At 40.4% G+C, this 25303-nt stretch overlaps 1 protein-coding gene and 1 long non-coding RNA gene across 4 annotated transcripts in view; one reads left to right on the plus strand and one right to left on the minus strand.

Annotated features, from left to right (window-relative positions):
• The window catches only part of DPH6 (diphthamine biosynthesis 6), a 239730-nt gene that overhangs the window by 31507 nt on the left and 182920 nt on the right, over window positions 1–25303 (minus strand). For 2 of the 3 annotated variants that reach the window (XM_081208459.1, XM_081208458.1), the window contains one exon: window positions 17380–17785. The exons of the other annotated variant lie outside the window; for it this stretch is intronic. In XM_081208459.1, the coding sequence (XP_081064585.1) occupies window positions 17380–17785 (406 nt within the window). The remainder of the gene's footprint in view (window positions 1–17379; window positions 17786–25303) is intronic. 3 annotated transcript variants of the gene reach the window in all.
• LOC308596319 lies at window positions 6396–15297 on the plus strand. Its single transcript, XR_014012460.1, has 4 exons — window positions 6396–6467; window positions 7113–7247; window positions 11501–11607; window positions 12621–15297. It is a non-coding gene; the product is annotated as an uncharacterized lncRNA (long non-coding RNA).

A 25303-nucleotide genomic window follows, 5' to 3' on the forward strand; every position in this document is an offset into this window, starting at 1 on the left:
AGATTTTGCTACTTCAATAGTGAAACAAGCCTCACTATTTCCAATAGTGTATATACTCCAAGGTAATCGCGCCAAAATTACACCATTAGTACTACGCTACATGAGCTCCCCATTGAGATAGTTTAACAGCTTGTGGGCTTTAGAACCACAAACGCAAAGTGAAATCGGATGGAACCAAGTCTCATATGTTCAAGTTAACTTAAGCTGTTTTCCACTTGGATTGTTCTAGGATTCCAGTGTGCGGAATAGGAACCAGGCTACAAACATCCTGATTTTCTAAACGTAAGCCAAAGACACTTTTTTGGAGAAGAAAACCAACAAAGCAGCACAATAGTAACACCCGAAGGAATTAATAACCTGTGATTTGACCTATTTATAATAATTGTCTAGGAATCGTTCTTTGGCACTGACATTGATACTGAAAAAAGCATGAGCAGCAGGGACATATGTAAAAGATATCTAAACTCAATCATGTATAGCTCAAATGCCCCTGAGAGGTTTCTGTTGATTGTGCAGTGAGTGGGACTTCAGAGGTGATTATGGAATGAGTATGCCATGCCCAGTGAAATATCTGAAGTGGAGAGCAAGGGGGTCACATATAAACAATGCAATCGGGGCTCTTTGGTCTGACTGCAAATCTGATACTGACCATCACTGAATATTTAAGTCCAAGTAACTTTAGGCAGATGATAGAGAGCTCTGTTCTCCACCAAGAAAGCATGTAGGTGCCCCTTTTCTAGCTTATCTCAATAGACATTGATTAAACTAACTAAAATCATGTGTTATAAAAGTTTAACAGTTTCACATTACATTAATAGTAAATGTGAATCATATTAAACTTGCTTCCTATTAGATTCACTGGTGGTTTCTCTGATATTCATTGGATGTTGAGCATCAGCATGTTGTGTGACAGTAACTGATTCATTAAGAGTCTTCCATATATTAAATCGACCCTCTGCTCATTTATTAATTGGGAAAACCTACCCCCTCCTTTTCGGTTCCAAGTATAATTTGTATTGCTCCATCAAAAATGTACAAATTATGTGCATACACCATGTATCCATGTTAGCTTTTTCTCTAAAAGCAGCAATCCCATAGATTGAGAACCACTAATATGCCCAGGGCCTTCTATGACTTGCTATATAATACTGTATCTTCTTGTTACAGTTCTTTGTTGTCCCTAGGGTGCTCTCATGCAGCTTCCTTTGGGTGTGATCCTGTATGTGGTATGTGTTCACGACGAAACCTTGTGCGTGGAACTGATTCCATGGTTTATTCTCACGTGACTCGCACCTTCCCTCTCTGCTGAGTAGAAAAGTCCCACATGATCTGCATCACTCATGGACATGTGGAGCCATGGTTCCCAGGCCACTGAAGCTCTCAGAAGGAAATCACATCAAATCTTTGGACTTTGGAACACAATTATGGCATTTGGCATACTGGCTGTTAAAAGTTGCATTTCTGGTTAAAACACGTAAGGAAAATTCAAGATGGGTTTGTTGCTAAAGTTAGGCAAAATTTCACATATATAACCGGGTCCTTTGTGCTTTGCATGTATCAAAAGCAGCTGACAATAACATTAAGAGCTGCACTACATCTTTTATAGCACACCAGATGTCAAAGGCAAAACTTAAGAAGATTAAAAAAAAATCTCTCCTGAACTTTTCTTATAGCTATATAAAACTATCTCTTTGGGGTTTAGAAGTTACAGAGCAAGTGGCAAAAATGTTTTTTCCCCCACTACACTTTTTTTTTTTTTTACCCCTGTAATGGCTGCATTTTTAAAAGATATGTGAAAAGGAAAAAGAAAACGTTAAATGGGTGGTAGGTGGCAGAACAAAATTGCTACACTTATATGAACGGTAAGCACAGTTTCCATAAATCCTCTCCTTCTGAGTCAGAGTATGCCTTTCAAAAGGTGCTTCAATAAAATAAAAACCCCGACCACCCACATAAAAAGCACAGTGGCACTTGGTTTGTCGAACTTGAAAACAGGCAGCATATTCTCACAAAGTTCTGCCTTGAAGCAGATGACGACGATAGCAAAATCAACACCCCAGCCTTCCTCTGAGGAGTTCAAGATACCATACACAGTTGCTCATCTTCATCCTCACCAATAACCCTGTGAAGCAGGATGGGCTGAGAGATGGTGTCCCACCTACTGGTCACTCAGTGTGTTTTTCAGCTTAGTGGCACTTTGAACTAGATTCCCTTCCAAGTCTATATATTCTCTCATAGGGGATTTTTTTCCTGTCTGATGTTTGCCGCTTGCTTTCACACCCGAGGGTGAAATTGGATTTTGCAAAAGGGTAACAATTATTAATGCTGAAACAGTTTGGGAAGCTTTGTATCAGAAACTTTTGTATCCAGTGTGGTTGACAGGCTCAGAATATGCAAACCACATATTCCTATTTTTAGACCATTTTGGTTCACCACGACTGACTGAGTTACAAATCCATGCAATGTTCAGGGAGACTAATCAGCATCTCATGAATTCATTGGGGTTGTCCATACTGGTTAATTCTGAACAAGTTGAAAAAAATTAGAAAGATCTTATGCGTGCTTCTGATATGGGAAATGTTATTTCTTACATTTTGCATGGGAAGGTATTTTTTCTATCGTCACAGAATTTACCACAACTGCGAATTCTCCATAATGTGGGGAGTTCTGTGATTTGTACAGGGGACTGATTGAAGATTTCATACCACACACACAGAGTGTCTATAATGCCAGCAGTACAGTGGTACCTCAGGTTAAGTACTGAATTCGTTCCAGAGGTCCTTACTTAACCCGAAATTGTTCTTAACCTGAAGCACCACTTTAGCTAATGGGGCCTCCTGCTGCCGCCACACTGCCGGAGCATGATTTCTGTTCTCCTGAAGCAAAGTTCTTAATTTGAAGCACTATTTCTGGGTTAGTGGAGTCTGTAACCTGAAGCGTATGTAACCTGAAGCGTCTGTAATCTGAGGTACCACTGTACACACCTATTTTCTTATTCTTGGCTGTGAGTTATGGAAGACCTGCTCCCTGCCTTGCAAGCCTTTTTCCACCTGGCCTGGGAGGGCTACAAAAGCAGAGGCTACTGAAGAGACCAAAGACCATATTGGCATAGCGCAGACCCAGATCCCCAAGCCTGAGATTCCACAACCACTGGTCACCAGGAACCACCATTGGCAGGATTGGAAATGTAGGTTCCATGTTTGTGGTAATACTTTAGGCTCTTGTGAATTATGCCATTTTTAATGTGCAGATTATATCTGACTCCCTTTAGTAATGCTTTCTTTTGAAATGTTTTAATGTTTTGATTAATAATAATAATTTATTATGTATACCCCGCCCATCTGGCTGGGTTTCCCCAGCCACTTTGGGCGGCTTTCAACAAAATATTAAAGTATAATAGTCTGTCAAACATTAAAAGCTCCCCTTACCAGGGCTGCCTTCAGATGTCTTCTAAAAGTCTGGTAGTTGTTTTTCTCTTTGACATCTGGTGGGAGGGCATTTCACAGGGCGGGTGCCACTACCGAGAAGGCCCTCTGCCTGGTTCCCTGTAACTTGGCTTCTTGCAGTGAGGGAACCACCAGAAGGCCCTCGGCGCTGGACCTCAGTGTCTGGGCAGAATGATGGGGGTATGGGGGTGGGGTGGAGACGCTCCTGCAGGTATACTGGACCGAGGCGCTATATATATATACACACACACAGTATGTTGTTAAATTTACTGCGTTCTGTAGTTGACCTCCTCTGTAAGGCTTTATTTTAAAATCTTTTAAGATAATATTTTAGTTTCCTGTTAAATTATGCTGCTTTGAATGTATACTTTATATTAGACATTCTTCAGTAACGTTTTATTCTACATTGTTTTATTTGATGTTTTAATGTGCTTTGAGCTCTCCCCCCTAAAAATATAAAGTGGTATAGAAATGAAATGAATAATAATAATAATGCTGAACCTGTCACACTGTATAGCAGTGAGATTTTGGGTACAACCTGTATCACATTGACATTGATGAAGAAATTTACTTTAATAAAAAACAGCATATTTCCCATCAAGGTTCAAAGATGCCTCATTAAAAGCCATCTTTGAACCTTGATGGGAAATATGCTGGGAAGGGGGGGGGGTTGGGGGGGAGAGAAACAAAGAATAATCTGTTTGTGTGTCCAAGCTGTAACATAAAGCTTAGTTTTTGGATCATGGCCTATTCTTTCAATTTTTGAAAAGATCTAAAATTTAAACACAAAAGTTTGTCTTATGAAGAAAACCCAAAAATATGTTTTTCAAACTTGCACTAATAATAAAACATGTAACATGAGGACACAGCAGCAGCTAGCAATAATTTCTGAACAGCTTTTATCAGCAACATGTTACTAGAACAAGAATAAATGGCTTAAACTCAAGCTAATCTGATGAAGGAGCAACTGAGCAAGGTGTTTATTTCATCTAAAATCCCCAATCCCAAGCTGTTTATTTTTAAGACTCTGTAGTCCTCTCAACTTCTGAGACATGTATGCGTGTCCATTTTTCAGCTATGGCATCTGATCTTTTACCCTGAACAGCGTAAGGCAGTTGGATACATCTGGAAAGCAAAGATGCTTAAAGAAAGAACAGAGGTCACTAAACGAAAAATGACTCAAACAGGCCCCAAAGTACACAGAAAAAGGGGGCATATGCACACATGCCTGTGGGGACAGCTATTAAAAATTGCCAAAATAAATAGCAACAAGGAAGCAGATAAATTATTTCGACAGAATTCCTGAAAACAAGACACGGGACATTGTGTGATTTGTTCTATATTGAGGTCGGAAATTGGTAGCCTCCCATACATCGATGGAGAACACACGTAATCTCTGACTACTGGCAATGCTGACAGGGCCTGGTGGGAACTACATCTGGAAAGTCAACAGTTCCCCACCGCTGCCCTACCCATATCAGCGCTCTGGTAGAGAAATGCCCTCTGCTGTAGTTCCAATATTACATTTTCACATTCCTTTATAGAGAGGTAGAACTTTTGGGAGGGGGAAAAAGTGAGGAGTCCTAAGGTGGCATTATAGCAGTACAGTGCTACCTCGGGTTACAGACGCTTGAGGTTACAGACTCCACTAACCCAGAAATAGTACCTCGGTTAAGAACTTTGCTTCAGGATGAGAACAGAAATCGCACTGCTGCCGAGCAGCAGCAGCAGGAGGCCCCATTAGCTAAAGTGGTGATTCAGGTTAAGAACAGTTTCAGGTTAAGAACAGACCTCCAGCACAAATTAAGTTCTTAACCCGAGGTACCACTGTATAACTGAAGAATAAGGTAAATAATACAAATTGCCATTCTATTAACCACCATTCCACATATAGGTTTCTGAACGGGCATGGTATTGGCAGGGTTTCTAAGCCTCTTCTGTGGCAAGGAGCCCAGTTTATCCACATGTACCCTTTTAAAATGTCATTACAACACACCGCAGTGAATCAAGGCACTGTTCCCTAATTGGTTACAGGTATCATAATTTTATTCCTTTCCTCAAGTACCAATTTTGCCAGCTATTAGTTATTTATTTTTTTGGAACAGCAGCAAAGTTCTTCTGCCTGAGCTATTACATTTGGCACTTTTTGTATTTTCCTTAACAGGAAGCCCAAGGAATTAAAATGAAATTTCCACCTCTGTACATTTGGCATTGAGGTCCATGGTGTTTCCATTCAGCCTAAATTACAAGGGCTTTGGAGAAAATCACAAAACACAACAAAGCCAAAGTTAAGTCCTGTTGATGTCAATGGGAGAGTGAAGATGTGATTCAGTCTGGAATACTATACACAAGTTCCTGGGAATAAGTCCCATAATGAGTTCATCGTCTTACTTATTTTCAAAGAGACATATATCGTATTGTGTTGCATTCACTCTCACTTAAACAGATTAAAATGCTTTACCTTTGGTTGGATCAGTTTTTAAAGTTCATTTTAGCACTGACACTTCTTTGGACTTTCTTTCTTTCAGGATGCAAACCAAACTCACCTGGGTGTAACCCACATTGAACATGGACTTACGTCTGAGTAAACGCGGGCAGGATTACATTAATACTCACAATAATGCTTGTGCCCTCTTCTGTAAACATTGTGAAAACTAATAAGGTGCAATTAGTCAAATATAAAATCTTCTGGTGTATTTTAATTTATGTAAACTATAACTATTATTATAATAATTATTAATTAAATTTTTAGTTGCTTTTTTTTTTTGCCACGGCAATTCAAACACCCCATTATGGAAAAAGGACATAGATAATTAAAAGCTAAAAGCTTGACAAAAAATGAATTTATTTTTTTGCCTGATGCCTAAATATGTAACAATGCCTAAATATGTAACAATGGCATCAGGTAAACCTCCCTGGGGAGAACATTCCACAAGCAGGGAGCCACCACTGAAAAGTCCCCTTCTTATGCTGCCACCCTCTAGACCACCCATGAAGAAGGGCCTCAGACAATACTGCAGGGTATGAGTCGGTTCATATAAGGAGAGGCGGTCCTTTAGGTATTAGGGTCCTAAGCTGCATAAGACTTTATAAGTGAAGACCGACACTTTTAATTGGGCCCAGAAACTAATTGGTAGGCAGTGCAGTCAGGCCAGGATTAGTGAACAACCTGGCCATGGAATTCTGACCAGCGGCAGTTTCTGAATTATATTCAGTCTTTCTTATAATGCATTGCAGTAATCTATCCTAGAGGTTACCAGAGCATAGACAACAAAATTTAAGCTATCCCTATCCAGATAGGGGCAAAGCTGAGTCTCCAGTGACAGCAATGGGCCCAGAAGTATCCCTAAACTATATACCTGCTCCTTTAGAGGCAGTGTTATCCTGTCAAGAGCAGGTAGCTTCCTATCTACTCAGTCTAGGAAGACACCCACTAACAGTGCCTTATCTGGACTGAGCTTCAGTGCACTGGCTCTCATCCAGTCCATTACTGAGGCAACATATCGGTCCAGCACATCCACTGCCACACCTGCAGATGTAAATGAGAAACAGAGCTGTGTGTCATCAGCATATTGCAGACAAGGTACTCCCAGTCTCCGGATGATCCCACTCAATGTTTTCATCTAGATGCCGAACAACATCAAGGATAAAATTTATCCCCCACAGAACCCCACATTGAAGGCTCTGTGGGGCCAAATGACACTCCCCAAGCATCACCCTCTGAAAATGACCATCCAAGAAGGACTGGAACCACCCACCCTCAACTCTGACAGCTGCTACAGAAGGACATCATGGTTGATGGTACGGTAAGCTGCTAGGAGAATTAACAGGGACACTGTTGGGAAACTGCCAGGGAGATATAGTCCATTATGACCCAAGCTGGCTGTCGGACGTCCATCGATCTCCCGTAGACAGGCAGATCCAGCAGTTAGCGGCACGAAACCTTAGAAATAGATTCCCACATTCCAGGCTTGTGCACAATGTCTATCAGCAGAAACACAGCAGAAAGCTTGCACCGCAGAAGAGCATAATTTACAGACTTTATTTAGCGTAGAACAGAACAAAAGAAAACATGACCGTTCTGTGTCAGCATCTCTGGCCAACTGGCGAAATCGAAAGGAATAGCAAGCATAAACATCCTGTGAATAGAACATGCGCAGACTCTGTGACTCACAAAGCCTGCTCCCTTTTAAGGTGGAACGGAAATATCCTAACAGACACATCCCCCCCCCCAATCTCTCTCCCAACAGAGATAATCACAAAGGGTGATCAAAGCAGTTTCCGTACTAACACTGGGTCTAAAACCCCTTTGAACTAACTAATTGGCAATGTGTGCACCAAACAGTGAAAGTTTGAAATCTACAGCATGGTCTCATTTGTTATTTTTTGCTCATAATTTTCAATATGTGAAAAGGGCACACGAAGTGCATTAGGATAGTGGTATCTGATATCAGAGCAGTCCTAATACTGCACTGAGAGTACCTTTACTTTAGTGCATTTTCTAGGGGGTTGGCTGTTTGGACAGGGGTGAATGTCCCAGATAAAAGGTCTCCCAGATAAAAGTATTTTCAGGTGCCTCTCAACTTTCTGGGCAGGCGATTTGAGCAAAAAAATGTTGGGTGCACACAGAGATATTATAGGCATCCAATCACTGCTTTCATTCCATTTTGTCATTTTCTGTTTTGTGACTTCTGAGGCCTAGCTGGAAAGTAAGAGCTGTTATCTGGCTTTTGCTCAAGTGTTTAGCAGCAGAGGAGGGGCGGGCCACTGCCACTGGTGAACAGGGCCTTGAGAACTCTCCTGACCTCCCAGAGGATGGGTCTGAAATTAATTCTTTTTAAGAACTGAAGGGATAAAGACATTTACTGACTATACAGCTGGGACCGAAGAAGCTGTAGTGTTTGGGGAGTAGGGACTGCTAGTCTTGGCAAGGAACACAAATTGCAACATACGAAAAGAACACTGAATTTAAGGGTCCGTTTTCAAGAAAATTTTTCCATAGATAAGGTGCCACAGGAATGTGTCATTGTAGGCTGCACAAAAGGCAGAGATAAATCAATCTGAGTGATGGGAGATTTGGGGGGGGGGGGAGCTTGTTTTTAGGACTAAATTAGACACAGGATCTGTCTACTTCAGTATCCTTTTTCCGACCTTGATCACCTGGTTCAGTAATGCGTAAGGGCTAGAACCAAAAAGTGTATTTTTAAAGGCCAAGTAAGCTAGAGGCAAGATATTATTTTTATTCAAGGCTGAGTTTCTGTAACCTTGAGGGGTTTTTTCCCATTCAATCATTTTTGTGGCTAAGAGGAAGCCATAAGAAGATCAAAAGTGATAAATTTTTCTCACAAAAAATATCTCAGGTTATAATTGGAAAGGACTTGTTTGGGATGTGAACTCTGAATTAGAGGTTTCAGTGCTAATACTATTTTTTATTTTTAAACCAGAGTCTTCACATCAATAACAGCGCAGAACATTTTCCAAGACATTTTGTTTAACCACCAGCAGGATTGTTTCTGGAAATATTTCTTTAAAATGAATCAATCCACTTTTTTTGCGGGACTTAGAAACCCTTTATAAAATAGTTCTAAGTAATGGTGTAATGCTCATTTAAAGGTGTGTTCAACATGGATCTCATCTTCATATCCGTTGATGGCACAGTGGGATAAACCCTCTCTCTGTGTGTGCGCATTTTCAGGTTTCATGTTATATTAGAAGGGATAACACAGCATAGGAACATATAAAGGTTTTTGCAAAGCATTTGACCATGCAATGCAAATGCTGAATCAGGACCCCAATTTAATCTTATCCTGAAAAAATGTTTTCACCCAGGGTACAGTAAATCATAAAAATCCTCCTCTCAGGTCGGACCACATTTTGATACTGGATATACAGCAGTAGCTCAGTCCCATGGTTTCACACCATCTTCCAAATGTATAGGCAAACAATAACTTTGAGCATTCTAGTCTCCAGCGGCATCTGGAAATAGAGCAAACCTGGCTCTAACTCTAGTTTATCAATTCAGATATCATACCAAACCACAGTTGGCACAAAGCAAGATTGGCAAATCCGTTTCAAACAATGATGTCTGAATCTGGTTTCTGAACCAAGGTTTAGACTGAAGTGTGAACTGAGTTCTCATGTAACACTAAACCTCAGTTTGTTTATGCAGTCTGTTTGTATGTTGAACCCACCATGGCCAATTAACTACGGTTTGTTTTGCAGCCAACAGAACAGAATATGAAGCCATGGTTTGAAGCTGGCTTATAAATCTTGGCTTGCCTTAACTATGGTTTCTTATAATGCCCAAACCCACTGTTCTCTCTTAATCCTGATTTATTTAGGCAACCTGCCCCAGATGCTCACCCTGTTAGAGAGGAGTGGGGCAAGAATGATGAGAAAACAAAACCAGCATTAGGTGAAGGGAGCTGTGCTCATATACAAGATTGATTCTTGCCTGTTCAGCAAATCATAGCATAGTGTTATGTGCAAATGAGACTAGAATCTACCCTAGAAATTCCCAAGGCTTATTACACTTGTTAAGATTGTGTGCAAGTATCCTCTTGAGTTCATTATCTACGAACTAGTATAAAGGCATAGAGATGGGCTCTCTTTATGACTGCCTTCAACGACGGAATTCCTCTAGAGATTTCCCAAACCCTGATTTTGGGCATTTGGGGAACATATTATTAGACCTTATAAAAAATGACGCCTTCTATAGAATGGGATTGAGCTGGTATTGTTGTTGAGTTTTAAGATCTGTTCTATTTGCTTTACCTCATCTTACGTATGAGGTACTCCTTTTAAGGTTCTGTTACTCTGCAGATGATTTCACAGTGGTGCATGGTGATAAATCAGATCAAGGAATAGATAGCCATTTTATTATGTTGCCTAGTATCTGCTCCTATTCTTGTGATTTGTTTCTCTTTTTTTAAGGATTATGTAACGAGAGATTTCTTTCAATCCCTGTTAAATATTCAGAGACATTTTTGCATACTTTGTACGAACGAGGCTCGCAAAGTCTTAATAGTGAGAATGTTCACATGCTGAGGAATAACCTAGTTGTCTGGATGGTACAGGCAAATCATCTCAAACTTATTTATATTAATGTGCTATGGAAATGAGAATATGGAAAGAAATGGTCAGAATTTATGCTAAAGCCTTCTAAAGGCGTAACAGCATCCTACTAAGTATATATGTCAGCTTAATCTAATCCCCCTGCTTCCGACACATCCTGTGGTCTCAGCACGGTGCCTATAATGCTCTCATATGTTATGAGGGATTGCCTCAGAGAAGTTCACCATCAGGACCACACTTGGTTCAATAAAACTTTACATTTCATCTTAGGCTGACAGAAAGCTATCTTTCTCACATTTGCATCACAAACCTTTAGCTTCTCCTGACATCAATAACATTGGCTATAATACTACCACGTAATCTGTTACAACACATGGAGAGCACATATTTTCAGCTCTCATCTTACTTTGTCAGCTGCAATGGGCCGCTCTAATTTACTTGGACTTGCCTAAATGAACATGGAAATTCTTTGTGACAAAAGAGGGGAAAATACAAGCTTTTAATTAGCAGCTCATTTGAGATTTGTGGCAGAGTTTCCTTTTCCCCGCCCCTGATAACTTCAAGTTCTACTACTTAAGCAAAGCATCTTTCTTTCCCCTTCATGTGTGCATTGAAGAGAAGAGCTGCAGGAATTTGCCTACGTCTTCAGGGGTGGATACAGATCAAAGAACAAGAATAGATAAAAAAATATTTTTGTATTTCAATCTTATATCAGGAAAATCTAACTAATCTAATTAACCGTGCATCAATAACTTACTTTGAGATATTTTGCTGTAAGACATCAGTCACGTCTAGGTAAATATTAATGTAACATTGAAACATATACACATCTGAACCCAATTTAAGGTTTCTGTTTGGTTAAAACGAGCACCATTGTTTCACTTGATTCAGGTTTCTTGCTTTGTGGGACCAAAATGGCTACTAAAGCTCTGATCATTTTGTTGTTGTTAACTGGTGTTTGTCTTTGTTCCAATTTCCAGCGGAGACTGTTGAAAAGCAGGGCTATAGAAAGCTTTCTTGGAATTGTTATAGACAGGATAAGGAAATAACATGCTCAAAATACTACAGGCTCTACCTAACTTAAGAGGTAAGGCACAATATACTAAAATAAAGAAATAGCACATGGAACATAGAAGTCAGCCCATTGATCCATCTAATTCAGTATTGCCTATACTAAAGCAGCTAAAATGGCACCTGAAAGATCTTGTGGACCACAATATCCATAATCCCTGACCAATGGAAGTGCTGGCTCTGGCTGATGGGAATTGTAGTCCATAGCATCTTGGCTGACTCCATACAATGACTGGCAGCTGCTATCCAGGCTTTCAGACAAGAATCTTTCCCAGCGCTACCTGGCAATTCCAGAGATTTAACATGGGGACTTTGGCACGCAGTGTGTGCAGTTTACAACTGAGCTACATCCATTTCCCAAGACAGTGAAGTTTGGTCTCAGGCATATGACTGATTTTCTGAATATGGCATCCAATTGGTAAAGCAGAACACATTACAAAAGTCAAACCATTTCAAAGCCATCATGCAATGAAGTGGTTGTGTGAATTGGCCCCTAAACTAAAGACAAACCTAACCGAGGCTTGAAATAATGCCAAAATGAAAAATCCACCCCATTTAAGACCCAGCATGGTAAACAGCTAATCTTTTTAATTTTATTTTCAAGCTGAATTAGCATGAAACATATAAAGTAGAAACAGGAAAAAATAAAATCAGAAGTGTTGATGTTAAATTAACATAAAAGCAATTTACACCATCTAAATATAAAGCAGGCAGTAAAAAGGTTTGGAAGTAATAATTAATATAAATATATAAATATCATTTAAAAATACTTAAAAAGAGGTTTTCAAGGGAATATGCAAAAAAGCTCTGACATGAAGGTTCTACCTTGATTTTCTAACCTAGGATGCTTTTTTTTTTAACAGAAGATTTCTGAAAATTGTTTTAAGGTCATGTTATAATGAATTCAAAGGCTTAATTTGAACAATACTGACATATTCCTGGACGTGTGCCACCAATATATCAATCGCCTGAATACCTTTGGCTGTTGTGGCACAATACATATCTATTTCTCTGTATTATCTGCTATAGGTGAGGTTGTGCAGATTCTAGACGTGTCTGGATGCAGTGAAAGGCCTGATTAGAACCAAAAAAACCCTGAGACTAAATTCTGACAAGATTTACAAATCTGGGAATTGGGCAGGTTACCTGCTGCCCTGAAAGAATAGGTATGTATTTTGAGAATGCTGTTAGATCCAGAACTGTTGCAGGTGACTCGTGGCCCCTATGGCTGAGGTCACCTTCAATCAGCTCTAGCTGGTTTTCATGCTATGACCGTTGAAAGCCTGGTCATAGATTATTGTAATGTGATCCATGCAGGGTTGCTCTTAAAGCTGGTCTGGAAGATGCAGTCAGCACAAAATGCACTGGTGGGGCTGCTATATGATGCAGCCTACCAGGAACACATTAGCACCAATTCTGAAAACTGGCTGCCAGTTTGCTGCAGACTAAGTTCAAGGTGCTCATGTTGACTTACAGAGCCATGTACAACTTGGGGCCTGGAGAACCTTCACTCATATAGACCTGCCCATGAATTAAGATCTACAGGGAGCACCATAACCATCTGAAATTGATTATGTAGGAGTCACCAAAATGGTAAAGTAAGGAAGGAGGAAAGGTTACAACATCTGGGCCTTTTTCATTTCTAAAAAGGGGAGTAAGGGAGACATGAGAGATGTATGATTTTGCATGGTGTAGAGAAAGTGGATACTAGAACTCAGAGCCATCCAATAAAACTGAATGATAGAGATTCAGTACAGACAAATCACTTTTCCACACAATACAGCGGGCAACAGTACATTTCTGGCCCCCACGTGCGTCAGCGGAGCACACATAAGCCCACCCTACCCTGCCATCTTCCAGGCCCAAAAGAACCTGTGCGTCAGCGGTGGTGCATCAATTGGACATGCGCAAAATGGGTTACCACCTATACACAGTTCAGCTATGGAATTTGCTCCCTCAAGACATAGTGATAGCCACAATTTTGGATTGCTTCCAAAGAGGATTTGACAAATTGATGAAGGGTAAGGGTATCATGGCTACCAGCCAAGATCACTGTGTTCTACTTCCACTTCTGGCAGTGTGCCAGATTCAACTAATGAGTCCCACTAGTTGAAGCCTGTGCAATGACTTTGACTAGAGCAATGTGGCTTTAGCTCCCTCCCCTCCCCCTCCCCCTTGGAATTGGCTTGTGGGGAGGGGTTGGGAGAACCCCCAGAGCAGCTCATGGGGGAGGAGAGTGTTGGGATGCAGCCAAAGAATCGGGGGCAATTGGCAGGCCCCCAGCTGGCCCCAGCCCACCGGCTGGTGTGCCAGGGGATCTCCAATCCTTGGATCAGCGTGAAACTGCGACCCTAGCTTCAGAAGCTGGGCACGCACACTCAGCAGAGTAAATAACGCTGCGCAACAGAAGTGGCAGGGAGAGGCTGTGTTGAGCATATTTATTCAGCATACATCAGGACAAAAGGAAAAACATGTCTTCTCCCCTTCATGTCCAAAGCAAGCAGCATAAGCAAACGGTAGTTCCCAGCAAGCTGTGCTGGAGTGTAAACAGACATGTGACACACAACAGTCTCATGCCTGTACCTTAAGGTGGAATGGAATATCCCAGCAGAGAGGAGGGATTTATTCTGCCTGGCAAACTGTAGTGCTTTCACTTATGTAATGATTGCTGTAGCACTATGTTGAATTCTCCCAGCATACTTCTGAATGCCAGCCATAGGAGGGAAGAGCACTGCTGCTGTGATAACAAGATGTGGGATTAGATGGGCCTTTGGTCTAACCCAGCAAGATTCTTATGCTCTTATGTCATTACTGAGGGTCTTCTCCGTAATAGCACCCAGGCTGTGGAACTCCTAGATGCAGCTGACATACCTCTGCACCCGTGTGTTTGCTGAACATTAATGTCTGAGTCACTGGTTTATTATTGTGTTGGTTTTCTTTCCGTCATACACATTGTATTTGAACTTTTTAACGTACCCCTCTCTGGGACTGCTGCCGTACAGGAGAGCAAATAATAAATGTTTTAAATAAACAAAATTTAGCTGCCCCAGATAGAACAAATTTACAGGATCAAATTTACCTATTCATACCCTTAGAACTACTGCAAACTAATCTTTCTTCCTTGTATACTTACATTTTAAAAAAGAAAAACCTATTGTCAAATGTAAGAAAAAACTATATAGCTTATTATCAGAACCATTATACATCTCTTGAAACATTTGGGATTTGCAAGAGAAAAGATGATAACACAATTTGCAAGCTAGATGCATGTTCTATCAGCTCTTAAACAAAGCACTGCACAATAAATAATATTCTGTCAGGCTATATGTTCATTCCTTGCTTCGTGCATTAGCTGTGCTTATTCTATGCCACACTTTTATCGCTTTCTATTTTTATATTTTAAATCTATTAAGCAATGTCAACTTGAATTTCCTTTGAATAGTGCTGCAGGTTAGGTTTAAAAAAATAGGACAGTACAATCTTTGAGGGCTAACATTTATGTCAGCTAATTAATATGGATCAGTTGAGTTTTGCAAATATCTTTTTAAAAATGTTTGCGCATATGTGAGTCACCAATGGAAGCCTGATCTCTACTCACAAAGACAATGACAAAACTCTGCTAGCTTTTGTAAGAATAAAATGAGATCTGCAGCTATTTTGCAGCCCTGGCATATAGGTGTAAGAGGATTCTTTCTACAGAAACAGATCCAAGTGGGTTTCTCAAACCTGCTATCACACATTCAAGCAGGGGAATTAATGGGAAGAATTTTCCAGTGTCCAGTTAATGTCTTATGAATGATAGCATTATGAAGATCATGGTTATTCTGCCCAAAATACTTGTTCCTACATGCTCATCCTCTCTTTCCACAAGAAAGAACACACCATTTTTTTTTCATGTCATGGGATAAGAAACTCTCCATTATATTCTGAGCTACTACCAATCTTAAAGGATTATGTCTGTGGAAGCAAATTCTTCACACAGAACTTGTCTCCTTTCTCTAACACAATTTCTACTCATTAGCTCACTATGCATGATGATAAGTCTCACCCTTTCATGTGTTTAGTAGTAATTTTCTCTAACTGCCACTAAAGTTTATTACAAGCAGTGATCCTGATCCAGTTAACTGTTGCATACACATACATGAAGTATTGTATGGACATTAGAGTTTATTGTGGTTTGCTGATCTTATCTTCTGGTAGCCCTCCTGCTACCTTTATCCTCTGAAACCAAAGATTGGGGGGGGGGGGGCTACAATGATATGGCAACTGTTCTTTCTTGACACATGTCTGATAACTATACAAATTATTATTATTATTATTATTATTATTATTATTATTATTATTATTATTATTATTAATACCCCGCCCATCTGGCTGGGATTCCCCAGCCACTCTGGGCGGCTCCCAACAAAATCTTAAAATACAATAGTTCATCAAATATTAAAAGCTTCCCTAAACAGGGCTGCCTTCAGATGTCTTCTAAAAGTTAGATAGATATACATTTATTTCTTTGACATCTGATGGGAGGGTGTTCCACAGGGCGGGCACCACTACCGAGAAGGCCCTCTGCCTGGTTTCCTGCAACCTCACTTCTTGCAGTGAGGGACCCGCCAGAAGGCCCTCGGCGTTGGACCTCAGTGTCTGGGCAGAACGATGGTGGTGGAGATACTCCTTCGGGTAAAATAGGCCGAGCCTGTTTAGGGTACAGTCTTAGGGTGGAATCATCACTGAAGTCCTTGGGCAGCTTCTTCCAATTTAATGAGCAAGATTTCTGTACTATCATCAAAAGTCTAAAACCACAAAATGGGCCCGATTTCTTTCTTTTCTACATATTGTATTTTAGCCAAAATCCAAAATAAATCTGTGATTAAATAACCAAGCATTTGAAACACTCTAAATAAACGTTTCCAAAAGCCCACTTTAAATGTGATGTTTGGCTGAGCCTGTTTCTGGAGCTAAGCCATTATGCCCTGACACAAATGATGACCTGATCTGATGGATCTTTCACTTTTCAATATTCCATGAGAAAAGGTCAGAAGTATGAGCAAGCCACAGGCAACAAGATTTATGGTGAATAAACTTCTGGTGTCAGATTTGTCCAATTTTTGTCCAGATTTGTCCAATCTGATTTTTATGTGGGTACTGGCCCGTTATTGGTTCCCCACCTGAGATATATTGAAGGAAACTATCTTCATCAGATGGGCTGTAGATTCTTGATGACACACTGGAGTGGTTTTAGGCACAATATTATTGCATCAGAAATGGCAATACTCAGAAACCAGCAGTTCAATTTACCAGATTACTCTGTTACTGACATGAAGGTTTCCATACTTGAACAACAGAACTTCAACAGAAGACTTCAGCATCAAACAACCAATGAAGAAATTTAATACTATGCATTTCTTGTCATGCTACAAGCTACAGGTATTTTTTTACACAGTCATCTCTGATGCACTGAGTAAAATACTACCAATCTGCTGCTGTAAAATGTTGCTAGGCCTATAGACTATGCATTTAAGTTCTAGCTCAGTTATTATATTATTGTACTTTTTCATCTAATTGCCATTCAGTACACATACAGATTTCTCTCTGTACACCTGACAAAACAGGCTTTAGCCCATGAAAGCTTCGGTTAAATTGGCCAGAGAGACTAAATTGATTAGGTCTTTAAGATGCCACAAACCTGTTTGTTATTTTTGTTGCAACAGGCAAACAGGGCTACCACTCTGGAAATTGGTATTTTTTTGAGACGACTACAAATATGTATGTAGACAAGTCAGAAACTTACCTGCTTCTAGTGCCTCCATATCAATGATATTCTTTCGGTAGAAAGTTCTAAAACCCAAAGGAGTTGTGTCACCATCTCCTGACAGCTTCTCTACTGCTTGCTTAAACATTTCCACCACGTCATGCAAGACACTGTCTAAGCTGATTGTAGATGTTGATGGTGAAGTCAGGTTTAAGGACACGGAAATAGCTGCACTACAAGATGGACAGGACTGCACAGCTTCACATTCAATTTGGAAGTTCTCAAGTGACCTCAGTAGCACAACCTTCTGCCTTTGCTGTTGCTCATCTACTGTTGCAATGACATGCCATTCAATAGAGGCAGCTCTGGGAAGGGAAGGTACCACTATCACAGCCAGTTCTCCATATGCGGCAGGCACATCGTTATTCATGTCTTCATCTTCTGCCTAGAAATTAAAAGAGACCTGTCAGGGAACTGCCATCAGAACAGGGGCGGGAAACAGAGGGGCAGTTGCGAAGCAGTTCCTTGTCTGGTGATGAGGAAAACCCCACCTCCAGTGGGGAAGAAGTGAAAGGACCAGAGGATGCTTGTGGGAGCCTCAGCACCACTTCTAGCAAAGCTTGCCAGGAGGGAAGCACGCCCTCTCCGTCGCCCACCCTGCGCAGAAGTCTAAAGCGCATAGAGGTAAGGAAAAGGCTGGGCGTAATGAGGCTTTTATGCTGGAGGAGGTCCAGGAAACAGGCACTCCTGGATTCTGCTAGCGATTGAGTCAGACATGAACTTTGGGGTTCTACACTGTAAATAATTTGCACCTAAATAAAACCTTTAAAAGACAGGTCGGAGTCCTGCCTGGTTACTCGTGAGCAGCCACCCTTGCCATGTGACAAGACTACTATAAGTATTTAAAAGCTCTAGATTTTTAATATTTTTTTTAAATGCTCCACCTGCCCCCACAGAGAAAGTGCTTGGCATCTTGCCCAGTCCCAAGATGTCTGAGCTCCTTCCCCAGACAAAACAGGCTCCAAGGCTGATGAATCCTCTGCCAACATGCCTGGAGAACTCACTGCAACCTTGAGTAATAATGATGGACTGCATGCTGGTCCCTGATTTGAGAGTACAAGAACAAACTCATTCACACAATACCCAACCTGGTGGCCACATGTTGAGATGCGCTGCAGGAAGCCACAGGGGCTATGGCGGGGGTGGGGGGTGAGTGTTGGCTTGCTGGGGATCTAAGTTTCTTGTAAGCCAAAGGAGCAGGAAGGCCTTGCAGCCTCTGTTGCCACAGTGATGAGAGGCTGCCCTGTCTGTAGGGGTAGGTTGAATTTATTTACACATATATCTTGTTCTCCTTCAATTTTTTTAAAAAACTTTTATATTCCTACCTTTTACTTTCTTTTGCATTTCTTGAGAGAAACCACATGCTAAGCAATGTTAATATTAAAAACTGAGGCTTCCTTTTGCCTGTCCATGTATTGGTAGCAACTTTTTGATATACCAATTTGCTTACATTGCAGTTCAGAATAGTAAATACGGCCCATTGTCTGACCCCTGAATGGAAAAATAATTACAAGTTAAAACAGTAATTTTACCTGGGGTCGATAAGGCCATAACACTCACTCTGCTTTCAATTCACATGCTCAATTTTCATCCACTCACTCTTGACTTCGAGAGGAAGGAATAATGACAGGTTGCAGACACTTTATTTCAAAATTCACTCACAAAGTTATTGACAAGCATTTTTCCTCCACAGCAAAGTCTCTGCTGCTTGACCCTCGTGAGCTGTTTACATGAAAAATGCACTTACATCTAGATTAACGATAGTGAAGTCTAATTCCACACCAAAACTTGTAGCAATTTCTTTAGCATGTCTGTGTTTGATATGGGAACAAAAATAGGGATAATTTGCCTCAAATTGCAGTCACTTCAGTCATAATAAAATCTCGCTGAGTAGTAGTACTGTTTGCTTTCAGTAGTTTCATTAGGTAAGCTGGGGCTGTTATTAAGGTACCAACACATAAATGTTATATTAGCACTTAACAGTAGCACAGAATTCTCCCTCCAGGAGATGAATTCTAACCTTGTCAATATAATTCTGCTTCCAGTACTGCAGAACAGTTTGAAAAGATGAATACTGGAGCTTTATGGTAGAGAAAAAAAGTCATGCTCATTCAGGCTTAAAGGCCACTTGGTTGGCCCAAGGTGCTGAGGTACTGTTTAGAAAATAAGTCTTAAAAAGCTGTCTCGGGTCAAGTCAAGCATTGAGACAAAACTTTCCGACTTTCTTGTACTTGTCTTAGGTTGTTAAATCAATTACTTTGTATTTCTGCTTGCCTTCAACTGCCATTTAGAATATGGAAAGAAATACACAGGAATTAGGCCAAGGCAAAAGTACAATTTCAAACTCAAACAAATGATCATCATTGCAAGTGAAAGACCGTGCACCATGCGCCCACATATTCATGTAAGCGCACATTTTACGGAGGCCTCAACCTTTAAAGTATGGATTTGTGTGATGGAGCTTCCAGGAATTTAATTCGCCCCCACCAGTGCTGCAGAAACTCTTAGTCAAATGGCCTCCAACTTGTTTTTAAAAACAGAGAGGCTAGTTTTGCAGAACAGAGAAATGTTTGAGAAACCGTTTCCAATTATAGCCTGTTAGATTATTTTATTACTGAGTATCTCGGTCTCTCTCAACACAAAAATCATCCAAACCATGCCTTAGAATTATGTAACTCAAGAAACACTGCAAGTGCTACCAATGTTGGTGGCATGAGTACCAAACCTGACAGATGTACATAATGATGCTCTTGAAAGGACAGGGATGGGTGCTCATGTTCTCATGATATTGCTTGTGCGTTTTGCAGAATTTGAATCCTGCCCCTTTTTCTTCAGTGCAAATGTAATGACAATGAATACATTCTTCAAAGATTGCAATTGTGATGTGGATGGGTACAGTGACCACACCCACCTCCTGCCATTCTCACCCTGGTCCAGTGGTCTCTGGTCTTAAAAAGGCAAGTACAGCTAAGGCTGAGAAAATGATAGCTGACTAGGCCTGACTGGATTCCAATGGCCAAAAATGCTCTCAAGTACACCTGCATTAAGGTTGCATCATTGATCAGGAATGCCTTTTACCAGCTTCACCTGTTGAGAAGGTTACAACCCTTAGGGAGAGATGCCAGAGCTCAGTGGTAGAGCACAATAGAAGTTTCTACCCCAGCATATCTACTTAAACCATCTCAAGGAGGGCTCCGAAGGACTCCCTCTCAAGACCTTAGCTGCTGCCAGTCAGAGTAGACTGAGCTATATGGATTCATGTTCTGTTTGGGACCAAAACATGAATTATCATCCCCTGGCATGTAGGAGATTATTATGTATTACATTCTCGACTACATGAAACACTATTCAGATGCCATGTCTGATGTACAATGTGGTTGGCTGATCTCATTACTTTCTCTAGTTTTCTAGAGCTTCCCTCGCTGCGAGAAGTGAGGTTACAGGGAACCAGGCAGAGGGCCTTCTCAGTAGTAGTGCCTGCCCTGTGGAACACCTTCCCAGCAGATGTCAAGGCAATAAACAACTCTTTTACTTTTAAAAGACAACTGAAGGCAGCCCTGTTTAGGGAAGTTTTTAATGTCTGATGCTGTATTGTTTTTAATATTCGGTTGGATGCTGCCCAGAATGGCCGGGTATTATTAATAATAATAATAATAATAATAATAATAATAATAATAATAATAATAATAAATTTTCATTTGCCTGCTTGGCACAATCCAAGCTGCTTCCTTAGGCCTCAACGCATAAAGCTTCTTCCTTAACTAGCTCATATGTATCTTTTTTTTCTATTTAAGTTTTCACAATACAATTGAAAGAACAAGCTAATCTTCAAGAAATAAAGAAAAGAAACTCATTCAGAATTGCTACAACCTGCCAGGAGCAGTCACGATAATAATACCGAAAAAGGGCAGCGGCTATACACCTGATATCCAGTATATGAACTTGGGCTGCTTCTTTAAAAGATCACAGGTAGTGTTAATCGAAAGAACTTTTCCCTGGAGGTCTGTGAAAACCTCAGTTGTGCAGTATCTTCACAGGTGTTTTAAAACATTTCTGGTTCTGCAAGCATTAGACTAAAGGGTGATATATGAATAGACTTCAGTAAACTGGGAAGAGGCATGATATAATTTAGATTAAAAAGTATATAGGTCAACATTATTTTAATACTCCCCTGCATTGCAGGGTGTTGGATTGGATGACCCTTGGGTTCCTTCCAACTCTTAAGATTCTATGATTCTGAGACTCGGAATGAGTCTGAATTTGAGATATGCAAGCAAGTGGTTTCATATGGCCTATAAAATTCCTGTTCTTAATCAACACCTGGAGAGGAAGAGTGGGATCACACCCACCATCACTGCTGCTGACCTCCACGGGTTCACCCAAAGATCTGGACAGAATTTACATGTACAAGCTGTATATGCACAAACTCTTTTAAACCTTTGGATCACTGCCTGGTAGCCAGGAGCAAGACAAAAGAAATCCTGCCTTATCTACAGTTGGCAACTGCACGAACAGTGCTCTGGCAGATTTATAAACAACCCTACAAAATTAGATTCAGGTTGGTATTAAGTAAGCAATTCCTTTTTTAAAAAAATACAGTGGTACCTTGGGTTAAGAACTTAATTCGTTCTGGAGCTCCGTTCTTAACCTGAAACTGTTCTTAACCTTTGAAACCTTAATAAATATCATTTTAAAAAAAATAAAAATGAAACTGTTCTTAACCTGAGGTACCACTTTAGCTAATGGGGCCTCCCGCTGCCGCAGCTGCATGATTTCTGTTCTCATCCTGAAGCCAAGTTCTTAACCCGAGGTACTACTTCTGGGTTAGCGGAGTCTGTAACCTGAAACATCTGTAACCCGACGTACCACTGTATCCGCTTGGAACTTATGACCATCCTGTCATTAATGACCATCGTTTTACATGAAGATCCTAAAAATTACATGAGAGGTGGCTGGGACACTATTTTGCTTCATCTTATTGGAACTTGTATGTTCAACCACTGCAGCTTCTTGTACCATCAGCACTTCCACCAACTGATCCCTTAGTACCTATTTTCCAAATTGTAACTGAGTGCAATTGATCTCTGCAAGCTGAGGACTTCGTTCCGCAGCTGCTGCTCACAATCAATAAAACTCTGCTCTCAATAAAACACTGTGCCATTCACCTGTGTCCTTTCCTTGAATAAGCCACAACATATTTGTATTAATTTACAGATTATGAATGTTTCCGTTTTGGAAACCAGCAACAGAGCCAAGAACCTAGCGCTGATAAGAATCACCCAGCCTCCCCCAGTTTACAGGTTTATGCTATATTTTTCGACTGCTTAGTCTTTCTGTAGACTCAAGTTCAAGTAACAGTAGTGCGAAGAGCAGTGAAATGCTAGCTTGGATTCTTTTTCGTAGTCGCTTCTTTGCTAGGATGACACAATTGGTGCAGGAAGACTGTTCCCATGACAAACCCTGCTTTTAGCCAACCATTATCCCCCGCCTCCTTCCTCCTGCTTTCTAGCTATATGGCTCTTCAGTCCTTGTTCCTCTTGTACATAATGGTAGTCTCATCCTTTGAAATTCCACAGCAAATGTTAGATAATATGTTCAATTATTTAAAAGAAAACGTCCAAATTGCACCACCAGCTAAACTCAAGCATAGAATTTTACTCACGGATATACAATAGCCTTGTTTCAGCAAACAACCTCAATGTATAACACTTAGCCATGTCATTTTTTTAAAGAGGAAGAATCCTTATGGAAACAAAATCTGGCAGCTTGCAAAAATGAATTCAAGCAGTTTCATGTAATACCTGCTCCTTAAGGACCCAAGGAAATGTTTATCTCTTTGCAATCAGTATTTCTTATTTGAAAATGGGAAACAACAGCATAACTACCTACATAATAAGATAGATTATAGAAAATCTGCTCTCAAATTTATATAACAGACCGAATGAGAAAAACACCTGGCGGCTTCAATCTCATGGATTTTATTTCTAAAACACTAAGCAATTTAAGAGCCCAATCCTACAGCTTCTGCTATTCAGATAGACTGCTGTACACAGAAGAAACCTCTAATCAGGTGATCAATGAAACTAATAAAAACCGAATGCAGTGCTCTGAAAGGTCAGGGCAGGATTGCGAGTTTTAAACTTAGTTGCCTTTTCATTTGGAAAGCGTGACACCTGCTTTCAAAAACAACTGAACTTGGGAACTGTTTTCAAATGGCACAAACGGTTATTCTATATATTGCAGATAATTTGCAGAAATGGTAGGATAATGTACTTTCGGGATGCTTACAAGACAAGCTTGCAGATGTGACTACCAGGCAGATTCATACACTGGAATAACCGAAACACTCAAGGGATTTATATGGTCCATTGATATAGCTGTGAATAAGCCGAGTTCTCTTTCTCTTTTCTAAAAGACTTTGACTTTTTCCTCTGCAGTTTTCCTAGTGGAATCTCTACTTTGCAAGTGACAAACCTATTGTTGGTAAGGATACTTTGTTCTGAAGCTTAAACCGGTGCACTCTTGTTATGCAGACACTGTGAGGAAACTTTCAAATGTATAATTTATAGGCTCATTAATCCTGTCACTATCATAATCAAAACTGCCACTGAATTTTTTTTTTTGAAAAACTGCAACTCCTTAAGGTAGCATTATCTTTCACTTTCATGATCCCATCACGTTCTTTATAGAACTAGCAATTCAGTATTCATTTTCTTTAATTTAGAATAGACCAAATGACAAAGAATCTCCATTTCCTTGGACAGCAAAAGTAGCAGACAGGTAATCTGTGCAAAAAAAAAAAAAAAAAAAAAAAAAAAAAGTAATGGGAGTAATTATTTAACAATCAAATAATTGTAAGCAAATGTAAATTCTGGCCTTTTAGCTGCCAAGAAAGTTTCAGGACGGGTAGCGTAGAAAAAATGGCAGCCTTATTAAGTTTCCTCAAATTGCTTCCAGTGGCAGTTAACTCTATGAAGCAAGATTTTTTAATAGATGAGCATCTCCTCATATGTACTGAATACTACTGTAAACTTTTTCAATGCACAAACATTGGGGAAACTCCTGGATTTGCATTGCCACCATACACGAACAACTTGCTACCAGGAAATTACCGTACTGCCACTATGCAGTGGCCATTTCTGAGTACAGTCAAACCTCGGTTGTCAAATGGCTCCGTTTCTGAACGTTTTGGCTCCTGAACTCCGAAAACCTGGAAGTAAATGCTCCGGTTTTCGAAAGTTTTTCGGAAGCCACATGTCTGATGCAGCTTCAACTTTAGTGCAAGAGGCTCTTGCAACCAATCAGAAGCTGCGCCTTGGTTGTTGAAAGTTTCGGAAGCCGAAAAGGCTTCTGGAACGGATTACGTTCGACAACCGAGGTTTGACTGTAATAGAGGCTGGGGCCGGTGGAAGTTGTAGTCCAAAACACCTGGAGAGCACAGAGTGGGGCCTAAAGGTACTGGGCCTAAAGTTCACTTACGTTATGGTAATAATAATAATAATAAAATTAATAAATTTTATTTACATCCCACCCTCCCTAGCCAAGACTGGGCTCAGGGCGGCTAACACCAGGTATAAAAACAATTGATTAAAATACAACTTAAAAACAAGATTAAAATACAACATTAAAATGCAGCCTCATTTCAGTAGAAACTCATATCAAAAACTTTTTGGGGATGAAAACGTAAAATCTTCACCAAGGCCAACTATCCAGACTGGTCCTACGTGGGCCAGATAAAAGCCAGGGAAGTCCTCAAATAGGAGCTCCATCACAGAAGGAGAAAGGAAAAAGAAAAGAGGGGAAGGGGATCAAGTTGATTCCAAGCCAAAGGCCAGGCGGAACAACTCTGTCTTACAGGCCCTGTGGAAAGAAATCAGATCCTGCAGGGCCCTGGTCTAATGAG

Source organism: Podarcis bocagei (assembly GCF_964188305.1).
Source record: "Podarcis bocagei genome assembly, chromosome: 1".
Lineage (NCBI taxonomy): Eukaryota > Metazoa > Chordata > Lepidosauria > Squamata > Lacertidae > Podarcis > Podarcis bocagei.